This window comes from Salminus brasiliensis, chromosome 14, assembly GCF_030463535.1.
Source record: "Salminus brasiliensis chromosome 14, fSalBra1.hap2, whole genome shotgun sequence".
Lineage (NCBI taxonomy): Eukaryota > Metazoa > Chordata > Actinopteri > Characiformes > Bryconidae > Salminus > Salminus brasiliensis.
Window position 1 is genome coordinate 13,519,020 of NC_132891.1, and position 11,428 is coordinate 13,530,447.

At 40.2% G+C, this 11,428-nt stretch overlaps 1 protein-coding gene across 1 annotated transcript; it reads left to right on the top strand.

The window, feature by feature from the left end:
* The first annotated feature begins 1,068 nt into the window (after positions 1-1,068).
* Positions 1,069-9,539, top strand: ppp4r2a (protein phosphatase 4, regulatory subunit 2a). Its single transcript, XM_072696396.1, has 9 exons — positions 1,069-1,165; positions 1,990-2,071; positions 3,096-3,266; positions 4,821-4,914; positions 5,056-5,093; positions 5,235-5,306; positions 6,181-6,318; positions 6,522-6,814; positions 7,445-9,539. The coding sequence occupies exons 1-9, from the start codon at positions 1,132-1,134 to the stop codon at positions 7,810-7,812; spliced, it is 1,290 nt and encodes a 429-aa protein (XP_072552497.1). The 5' UTR covers positions 1,069-1,131; the 3' UTR covers positions 7,813-9,539.
* The last annotated feature ends 1,889 nt before the right edge of the window (positions 9,540-11,428 follow it).

Consider the following 11,428-nt stretch of genomic DNA (forward strand, 5'->3'; position numbering starts at 1 on the left):
TATGTAAATATATTGGGTTTCACAACATTACTGAAAAAACAGGGAATTGAAAAGGGACCGTTTTTTGTTGCAGTCCATGTTTTAATGTGGGTGGGGTTTTTTCCCGTAGAGAAACTAGTTCATCTGACGTGTGTGTTTATGTGGGAGGTAAACAAAACATGCAGGATGTAAACAAAACATGCAGGATGTAAAATGTTTGTTAGTTAGTTAGCTGGCTCCTCATGGTTTGGCCTGTTCCACATGTGCCTTTGAATGCAGATGAAGCAGAAATAAAGTCTGGGTTACTTGTATATGGTCAAAACTCACTTGTCTATACTGTTTATTATATCTGTTCTTTTATATATATATATGTATATATGTATGTATATATATATATATATATATATATATATATATATATATATATATATATATATATGTAACATTAACATATGTAACATGTTCCTGGTTTTCATCATTCAACTGAAGCGTGGTCATATAGCTACTCCTGGACCTCTAAAAAAAAAAGAAGAAAAAAAAGACCACTTGAAAAGCAGCACCGGCATCTTTAAATGGACCACATGGACTGACCAGCTGATCTAAGTCAGTCTTGGTGGACGGTCAAGGTGGTTAAAGCTGGTCATCTCTGTGAAAATATACCCATGGCCTGGCCACGCTGGACCAGCTGGTTGACTAGCCTGGTCTAGTTGCTCCATCAAACTGACACAAAAACAAGAGGCTGAGAGCTAAGCTGGTCATGGTTGGCCTAGTTGGTTTAACAGCAGTTATTAATAAATGGCCATAATATCACAAATCACTAAATACTACATGACCTTCTAATACTTATATACTGCACAGTGTGAGTGATCATGGTAAATATGGCCATTCTGTGAATCACTGCTGTTGCTCATTCGTTTCAGGCGTTACGTTCTCGCTTCTAAAATAATTTTTAGTACAAAAGAGGAGTAGAAATCTTTAATATGTGAAATGTGTTTATTTATATAGGTAATGATGCCTATATTTACCGCTACACTCAACACGAGCGGAGCCTCAGAGGCAGGTTGGTGACGCCACCGGCGCCATATTAGTCGCCGTTGCCGTCGTTGTTTTGCAGCTGGACGGAGGAAGAGCCGGTGAAAACAGACCTCCACCATGGAGATAGACACACTGCTGAGCGCCTTCAGGGGTAAATAACCCAACATTTACCGCGTGGTGCTGGCTTTTGTTCAAATTACTATGCAAACAAGTCTTTATACTTGATATATTTTCTAACTATCCTGAAGGTTAGCTGGCTAACGAGGTTGGAGATGTTAGCTAGCACTAATACACTGTAAGCTAGCTAGCTAACGTAGCTAACGCTAACTAACTAGCTAGCTAGCTAGCTAACGGAGCTAACTGAAGATACCCATGTTTAGCTAGCTAGTTAGCTATCTAGCTAGCGAGCTAGCATAAATAGGTGCTGAGAAGTTGCCAGACGAGCCCTATAGCTCAGTGGTTTAAGCGCAGGCTGAACCGCGGCGCTCATGTTCTCTGTCTCTGTGTTGAACTGGCTGCTTTACTCAGACAGGACCGCTTGAATGTCTCGCTTTTCAGAGCAGAACAGCCTGAGAAAGCCGGCAGCTAATGAAGAAGATGGCCAGGTTAGCTAGTTAGCTAGCTAGCTAACTTTACCCCACAGCGAGCAGTGACTAGCTAGCCAGCATAGAGTTGTCTTAAGGCTGTCTTCTTCTTCTCTTAGCTAGCACCAGCTCGCCTGAATGAGCCGCTTTTCAGACCAGTCCCCAGTGTTAAACAGTGTCCTAGTGTTAACCTTAACTGAGCCTATTGGTAGGTAACCCAAAATGCCCAGAAATGTGGTGCTGTCTGCTGACTGACTGACTGACTGACTGACTTTCGCCTGGTAGCCAGCGAAGGAAGAAGTCCTGTGTGATGATGGACGCTGACGATCCAGTGGATTTGGTTGTTGTAGGAAATGCAGCTCACTGATCACACTGTCTCTGCTTGTTCCAGATTTCGAGAAGAAAGGGAAGAAGGAAACATGCCCTGTTTTGGATCAGTTTTTGTGCCACATCGCCAAAACTGGAGAGACGATGTGAGTTAGTTGTTTGCTCATTTTCAGCAGTGTGATTAGACCAGATCAGTCTATAACTCAATTCAGTGAATGAAATTCGTCAGCACTCAAAACTAAGACAAGTGGTTGGTTTCACTGGTTAAATCTAAGTACTTATCTGCAGTAATAGACTTAGTTCTAACTCTCTTAGTTCATCATTATTTGGTGTGTTCATTACCTTTAGGTTCTTTATTTCATGCTTTTTTTTTTTCATGCTTATGTGTTTACTATCCGGTGTTGACCAGAGAAGGATGGTTCCCATTCTTGAGTCAAATCAAATGATATCAATGTATGTATCACAGACATTGTCCTACGCGGTACAACTAACAGTGAAATGCTTTGACGACTGTCTGGTCACATGAAACAATAAAATGATATAATAAGTAATAATAATAGTAACAAATATAGTGTATTAGACCAAATCAAGTCAGAAAATAAGGAAATATAAGCAGGGAAGGTAATTTACATTCACATTTTTGCAGCGTTTAGCTGACGCTCTTATCCAGAGCGATTTACAAGGTTACTCGTATTACAGAGGTGGGCCAGCGCAGTGTTGGGAGTCTTGCCCAAGGACTCTTATAAACCCCAGTCTCTCACTGGCAGGTAGTGGTGGGTATCTATTGCGCCACACCAACCAAAATCTATACAGAAGGGGAAATGGCTATATAACGATATAGGAGTATGAGAGGATTACTCATTATTAAGCATTATTCCTGAAAAGTACACAGTTCGTCTTGGTTCCTCTCAGGGATTTTTCCCACTTGTTCACTTCGGACTCTCACCCGTTTCTCTGTATAGTTGCATTGTGGAATAGTCTGTTGTTTAAAGTGCTATATAAATAAACTTGAACTTGATAAGTGGAAATTACAGCAGACAGCAGTGTCTACATATCTAAAAAGATATAGAAATACAGATGCTTTATTAAGCCAATGGTAACTGTATGGTGTCAGTGATTCCTTTGCTCTGCTGTTTCTAACAGTTCTTTTTCTGTGCCGTGTTCCCGTAGGATTCAGTGGTCCCAGTTTAAAAGCTACTTTCTCTTCAAGCTGGAGAAAGTCATGGATGACTTTAAAGCCTCGTCTCCAGAACAGCGAGGTCCTGCAAACCCAAACGTTGAATACATTCCTTTTGAAGAGATGAAGGAAAGGATACTTAAAATTGTGGATGGCTACAATGGGTAAGAGATGGGTCTTTTGGGTTATCCTCTTTCTCATTTTCGATACGTAAATATGTTCTTATTGATTTTTACACATATATATTTATATCATTTATTTATTTATTAGATGACCTGCATTCACAACTCGCTGTCTCAGTTTACATGGTACTATCAACCCTGATGATATTGTTTTGTTTAAAGGGTTTATGTAACTGTCTTCTGGATATAAACTTTGTCTAAACGTTTGTTTTTTACTTTGTTTGAATGAAAGTTGAATGTAGTATGTAAACATTACTTAAGTTTTACAGCAGTACTGCTTACTCCAACTGAAAACAGATCATACATGGAAAGTGAGCATTTAAAAACAGCCTATTTTGCGATTTCATTAGAGCTAATGGATTCACATGTGTACAATCGTTTATCACCTCCCAATCATGCTGAAGTTACAAGTGGGTCGGTCTGGACTGTTTTTTGAAAGAAGCACAGTACAGGGCAGCCACTAGGAACCGGGATTGTATATATATATTATTTCCTTATACAGTTATAAAACTGTTTAAGAAAAACGCCGTTTACGTTTTCACACTGGTCCGCACCCAGGAATAATTCTTGGTTCATTGGTGGAGTGCCTCACTATCTCTTTTGCTTTCACTTCATATGAACCGTGGATCAGTTCAGAACATCACATTTCTGCGTGCATTTTTGCAAACTGGTAGGGCCTAGGTTTATCCATTTATCACCCTTTTTGTTTTCTTTTCTTTTTTTTTTGTTGATACAAACACTCAAGCAGTGAGGAACAGGGTTATCTGGGGTCATGGCGTTTCACTGTGAAGGAAAACCTGCAAACAAGGAGCCGTTTTCGCAGGAGACATTTTATATATATTTAAAAGCCGTACAGGTGAAGTCATGTGCCAAAACTGAACCAATCCTACTACGTTGTGAGCCTTTGACACGCGCTGCAGACCAGACCACTGATTTCAGGCGGACCAGGGATCTGTTCTCTGGGCCACTTTCAGGCTCAAACAGCTTTTGCACCTCACTCTTGGAGCAAGTGCTCCTGGGTCCGGGGACAAAAAACGCTAGTTTGAAAACGCCCTGCTTAGTAAACTGGTATCCCTTTTCATGTGAAGCATACAGTGGGGTCCAAAAGTCTGAGATCCGCATTGAATTTTTTTGTTTTTCCCCCCTATTTAAAGCTGGAAAAGAAACAAAGTTTCTTTGACAAAACAAAGAAGTTATGATGAGTAGAATAAAGAAGAAAAATGCAAGATTCTGCACTATGTCTAGGTAAATATTCAAAATACAAATTCGTGACATGTTCACCATGTCATTAATTCATAAAAGGCACACACAAATATTCTGAAGTTCATGTTACAATTTTAATAATTTTTATTTTACTCATACTAGTATCCTGATAATGTGATTTGTAATGACACAAATACCCAATTGAGGCCTTTTCACTCATGCGATTGAGAGTATGAGACCACTGTAGCTCAAAATAGAAAGTAAAGGTTGGAGGCTCTACATTGAAATGCGCGTTTCAGTTTGTGAAATTTGTGGCTTGTCGCTTTGTTCTAGGATCCCTTTCACAATCCAGCGTCTGTGTGAGCTGCTTACTGAGCCGAAGAGAAACTACACAGGAACAGACAAGTTCCTCCGAGGTGTAGAGAAGGTAGGCTGTGTTCCTGAGGCTGATTACCAGCCACCAATTTCACACTGCAAAGGAGCTGAAAGCGTGGCGCAGTGGAACGTATGTACTTTCAACTCTGTCTCTTTCCTCAAAAATCTAACCTAGCTGTTTTGTTTACTGCAGAATGTAATGGTGGTCAGCTGTGTGTATCCTACCTCAGAGTGAGTGATGCTGTCATTTTGCTTTTAATTCATTATTTTACCCGTCAATACAGCAAGTCTCATTAAAAACCAGTTACTAAAATGCCCAGGTTCTTTTGCGTTCTAATGTCTTTGTTGTATTTTGTTTTTTATTTATTGAAGGAAAAATGGATCTACTGTGAACAGGATGAACGGAGTCATGTTCCCTGGAAATGCCTCTGCTTTCTCAGATAGGTAAGAGTTGAGTGTGCAGCGAGTATTTAAAGACTGTATTCACATTACCAGCTTCAAGATGTGTACATCTGGTAATCTGATCTTTTCGAATCAGAACAGACACTCATCCAAATTCTGGCCATATTCAGATTAATGCTGAACTGTGCGGAGAGCTGTTGGTAGCAAATTGAGTTCATGTCAGCTTTTGCTGATACTTAAATAGGCTCTTCACTCACTATGTAGTGTGCCATGTAGGTCATGAAAATCGTGGTTACCTTTTTTTTTATACATTCTGTGGAAACAGATCTCCACTGGACATATAAGGTGTGTCCCAAAGACTACGCCGCAGTCGGCGTAGGGCAGATCTTGCCTGCACTAGCAGCACGTGGAACAGTGTCTCGCCATCCATGGCTGTTTTTATTTATTTATTTTTTTTAATTTATTTTTTATTTTTTGGCAACATGTGAAAGATTGTAAGTTGCTGAAAATCTGTCATCATTTCTCATTCAAAACCAGTATGTATGTATGTATTTCTCTGCTGTTTCAGAAGGAAATGGTTTTCAGCCTAGGCTCTGTGACGTAGCTATAGTGAACTGTCTGGTTGTAGGAGCCATAATTTCCTGATTCACGCGGTGTAGGAGGATGCCATTTGAGATTCAGCCTAATGTTGATGTTCCTGATGCACATAGTTTATTCACTACTATGTTGACTTTTAAATACAGATGGTACTGGTTCACCTACCCACATAAATGTCAGCCATGAAGCCAGAAACATTTACTCTAAGCAAAACAAATGAGTCGACCCATGAGACTTGTAATGTGAACATAGCTGTAGGTGATTGAATCCCTACAGCTATGTAGTACTGTGAGCATTTGTGTTCTGCTCTCTTCCACAGGAATGTGAATGGTCCAGGAACACCCAGGCCGGTAAACAGACCAAAGCTTACTCTGTCCAGCAGTGTAGCTACAAACGGTCTCCCCGACAGCACAGAAAACAAAGAGGATGTTCTTGAGCAGACTGAGAGAACAGTCAGGTAATGTACAAATCCAGTTTTAGCAAACTGATTTATACTTATTGAGAAGTGACGTTACTGATTGACACAATCAGTATACTCTAAGCACTCAAGCATATCTCTAAGTGGTGTTTTACAGTAAGAAGCTGCATGTCTACAGAAAGCAGTGTATCGGACTTTTGTGAGTTTTTAACTTAAAAACAAATATTTAATGTTCTCTTCAGTGACTCTGTATCGTCAGAAGCAGAGGGGTCAAGCAGTGGACCAACAAAGATCAAGCACCGTGATGATGAAGACGCAGAGGACGACATCAGGCATGAAGCGAAGCGGCTCAGGTTTGATAAAGACGAAGAAGATGAAGAGGTCGAAGAGGAAGAGGAGAAAGGCAAAGAGGAAAATGGGAAGGAACTGCCCTGTCCTGCTCCAGCCGAGAGCTCGTCGGATGTGTCAGAGTCTTCATTGAATGTCCGTACAGAGCTGAAGGATACAGATGATGTAGCTGCTGACCAAGACCAAGGTAAGCTTTTGGTACTTTTATTTAGTGCTCATGTTTTCGAACTGTCACGAACGCAACATTATTGGAGGAGAACACTAAGTGCACAACATCAGTTGTTACATCTGCGTTTGTGACTAGCATTGTGCTGACTATTGGTGGGGAAAATGGAGAGAGCTAAACTGATTATGCTTTTTTTTTTTTTTCTTCATGGATGGTCATGGATGGCCTTGACATGATAGGGGATTGGATTGGAGATTTACTGATAATGAGGAATGGCCAATGGCACTCAGGAACACCAATAGTCTATTTATTATTACTATTTATTATTATTATTTAGTTTTTTTTTTTTTTTTTTTTATAAAGATAATTAATCTTAGACAAAAAGATTGGACTCGTAGCGTAGAGGCCCTGATGGACTTGTTTCCAGGTTATCAAAAACAGAGGATTTATGGCTGTTTTTATTTTTGATATAAATTACTTGGTTTGTATATATCATTGTTGGATTAATTTGTAGCCTATATAAAGGGTTTATGACCCAAAGCAGTTGGTAGTTGTTATGAATGTTTATGAATGTTCCTCATTAGGCTGTATGCAAGCAATACCTCAGGAATTTCCTAAAGAAAATTTTCACATGTACTCCTCTCTCCACAGAGCCTTCCAGCACTCAGTCTGAGTCTGTAGATGAAGAAAGCAGCAAATCTGAGAAAGAGGATTCTCCCGGTCCCTCCCAAAGTCAGGAGACTGCTGGTGAACCGGACGCGTCGGAGCAGTATGCTCCGTCAGGGAGGGAAGAATCTGCAGAAGAACAAGATCCTGAAGAGAAGCATGACCCAGTGAGCAGTAGCAGCAGCATAAACATCAGCAATAGTAGCAGCGAGGAGGGAGTGTCCAGCGCTGAGCCTGCATCTGCCTCTGCTTGTCCTAGTAGTTCCACTGAGCCGGCAGCAGAGGGCAGCAGCAGCACAGAGAACAGTTCAGACAGCTCAGAGACTGCAGATGACCCCATGGAGCAAGAGTGAAGATCGGCCCTTTGCCATCTAATTTGTCTTCTGCACCAAACCGGCCCAGAACCACCAGTAGTGTAAAGAGAGCAAACCTCTTTACCTCGCACCAGTAAAGGGCATTCTTGTGGCAACCCAGAGAACCTCAGCCCCCACCCCCTCAGGTCTCTCCACATCTTGTATGCCCTCTTCCTTGTGTTTTTTTTTTTTTTTTTTTGGAGAAATGCTTTTACTACAACTACTTGAGGCTCACCCTTTTCCTCTGTTTTTCAGAAGCTTTTTGAATTCACAAACGCAAACGCTGTCTGGCAGGTTTTGTAATCTTCTATTCATGGTCATCACCACGTCGTACCTCTGTTGGAGTGCTACATTTCATTAAACGTCTCAGTATGGATATGTGTGTGTGTGTATGTGTGTGTGTGTGTGTGTGAGCAAATGAGCAATGTTTTAATCCCATTAGCTTGGCAATAGAGCAGGTAAAGCAGTGAGAACAGCAAGCTTTAACCTACAGATTAGGAGTTAAACATTCCAGGGGCTACCCTCTCAAAATGTTACTAGGTAGGATTAAACTACAGGCTACAGGCTGTGAAGTGTGAGTCAGAGGGAGATGCATATCCTAATTTCACATAACTGTCTGAAGAGAGAATCTTTACACGGCATCACATGATTTTTTTTTTTTTCTTTTTTCTTTTTTTTTTTTGTTAAGGGCAAAATAAGCATTTTCAGCTTTTCTAAGCAACTGACAGCTAATGGTTAATGGACCAATTCCCATATTTCTAAAAATGTGATTCATGTACAGAAATGACTTGGTATGAGCTTTCTTATGCATACTGTTCAGGCTGTTGGAAGCACGTGGACATCATTCAGTTCAGCTTTTCTATAGTATTGCTTTAATTACACAGCCTTGTACATTTGCTTGGTTGTGACACTTGCTAACTCTTTATTCGCTCTTCACATCCGTCTCCTACAAGTGTGAATGTCCTTGGTTGGAGTGGAGATAGGGGTTAAGTGTGCCTTCACTGTTAGTCTCATGCCCTCTGATGGAGTTTATTCAGGTGTCTTTGCAAAAAAATTGGAGTGGTGTCAGGCCATTGCATTCCCTCTTCCCCTTATTCTGAACGTGTTGTAGAACATCATCTGTGAATGGAGGTGGGATCTAGTCTGTGGTAATGTTCAGAGTAGCAACAGGAGATTTCCACTTTTTTTTTATATATATATCTTTGGTTTTCTTATTTCTAGTGTTTTTTGTTTTTATTAAAATTCTAGTGTTTCACGGTGCTGGTGAATGGACTGTAAGCTTCCCTGCATTAGATGACCATGCTTTTGGTTGCAAATGTAGGTAATTAAAATGGTGAAGCATTCTTCTGAATTGTACATGTGTGTTTAACCACTGTTGAGCAAGCAATCCTTATTTTGTTTTGTTTTTTGTATTAAGCTTTTCACAGCTACTTGTTTTTCCGAGCAAAGGCAGTTGTGTTCTTGGTTATGATCCTCTCATTAACACTCCCCCCTCACCCTTTTCTGAGATAACGTTAGGTACAGGCTGACACATCTGTACCTGTTTCCACAGCTCCTTTTTGATATTTAGAGTTTTTCAATTTCTGTAAAGTAGATTTTGTAGATCGTAATGAAGTGTCCACGGCTTTTGTGAAAAGTACAAAATTTTATGATTTCTCTGTGAACTGAATGCCCGGGCTTTCAATACAGTATTCATATAAAGCAATAAATGTTAACATTTTAATGATGATGTTCTGCTTCATTTGTGCCTGGCTACTGCACATCAATTACAGTTCCTGTGTTCCAAAATGTATCAAATCCCTCCAATCTCCAAACCAGAGTTCTCCCAGAAGCTTGCTGACGCCTGCCAAAAGCATCTGGTCAAGGCGCAACACTCGAAAGGACGTTAACCAAATAATGTTGTAGGATGTGCTGTATGTATGCTTTTGGCCCTGTATGTATCATTTTGACCCTGTGTTGATATTATAAAACTTATAAAAAACGTAGTTTAATCCATGGTGATGTTGCAGCCGTCTATGGCCAGGAGTCCTAAACTGGATAATTGGTCTTGCTTTAGGATAGGCCCTCCCTAACATTAGCTGACATAACAGAATTGGACAGTTTCTGTTCTTCCTTCAAGCATGTTCTGCTGTCTGAAGATATTGTGGTAGTTTTAGATGATGTGGTGGTAGTGCTTCATGTGACTTGGAGGATGAACATGCTAGCCTATACCCTTCCAGCTCGATTGCATTGTGGGATACTCCAACCACCCCTGTGTGAAACACATTGCCCCCCCAAATACTCAAATGACTTTTTCTTTTTAGTTTTTTATTTAACAAAATGATAAAAATGACCTTTGTTCATCTCCCACCCATACAATATATTTCAATCAAACCCACAGTTATATACAGCTCAGGATACTTGAAATTTGAATTATGCCAGTCCCAACTTAAGCACAGTAAAGTGAATTGAATTGTTACACCCAGGCTTTAGTACTGCCAGCTTAATTAAATATCACTTCAGCGTGAGAGTAGACTAAGCGGTCTCAATAAGCAGCACACTGTGCTGCAGTCAAGAAATTCTGGAAGAGATGAGAAAATTAGTTATTGAGCTATATCACCCTAAAAAGGACTGCAAAGCCATTTCCAAAGCCATTTCCAAAACCCCTGTTCTGGAACTCCAGTAAACCACAATCAGAAATCCAAGAAAACCTGGAGTAGTGGTTAATCTTCTAAAGCGGTTGGCTTACCAAAATTTCTCAGCGGCGGCTTGTTTAGAAAGTGACTAAAGAAGCCACACAATCATCTAGGGAACTGCAGGCCTTGTTCACCTCAGATCAGCATTTATGATTCCACCATTAGAAAGAGGATAGACAAAATGTTGTCCATGGTAGAGTTGTGAATGTGATAACCACTAAACAGAAGGCTCAGCTCACGTTTGCTAAAAAACGCCATTATGACCCCCAAGCCTTTTGGAATAATGTTTAGTTAAGTCTTGAGTCGAAAGTGGAACTGTGACATAACTTCAGATATGAAAGTAACTGTCAGAATTAAAAAGTAAAAAATATATAAAAGGCCTTATTTGCATATAAAAAGCATTGAATATTCATAAACCCTTGAACTGGAAATACAGGGAAAAACAGCGATGTATTTGTTCAGTGGTAAATTTCATACAGACACCTCTATTTAAAGGGTATTCAAACCCCTGAGTCAAATTATCACTGTAGTTCCATGTAACGTTTTCAGCAACTGTTTAATGACTGTGACTTGCAGGGAAGCTACATAACCAACCCTGACTAGAAACCTGACTATAGTCGTTAAGAGTGAATTAGCTTATCTGCAGGGCGTCTTTTATAAAATACAAAAAACTCCTCTCAGGGACAAAACATCCCTCAGAACAGCAGCAAAATCACTGCAGGACAAACTAGTTTCTAGAGGATTGTTTGTGTCAGACTCCTGTTCACACCTGAAAATGAATATGCATGCGTCTTGAGTGATCACTTGTGATCAGATTTCTTAAAACATTTCCGCCGAAAGACGACTTCAGCGCAAATTTACGAAACCATTCTTAACTGAAATGTCTGGTCTACAAGCCCAGCTTATGAACGGGAAAACAGAAACAATGAAAAACATCCTAA

Excerpts from the sequence above, each read along its gene's own strand:
- ppp4r2a (XM_072696396.1), top strand. The coding sequence starts at position 1,132 with ATGGAGATAGACACACTGCTGAGCGCCTTCAGGG. Across the intron at positions 2,072-3,095 it reads GCCAAAACTGGAGAGACGAT|GATTCAGTGGTCCCAGTTTA; the intron begins GTGAGTTAGTTG and ends GTGTTCCCGTAG. Across the intron at positions 6,815-7,444 it reads AGCTGCTGACCAAGACCAAG|AGCCTTCCAGCACTCAGTCT; the intron begins GTAAGCTTTTGG and ends CTCTCTCCACAG.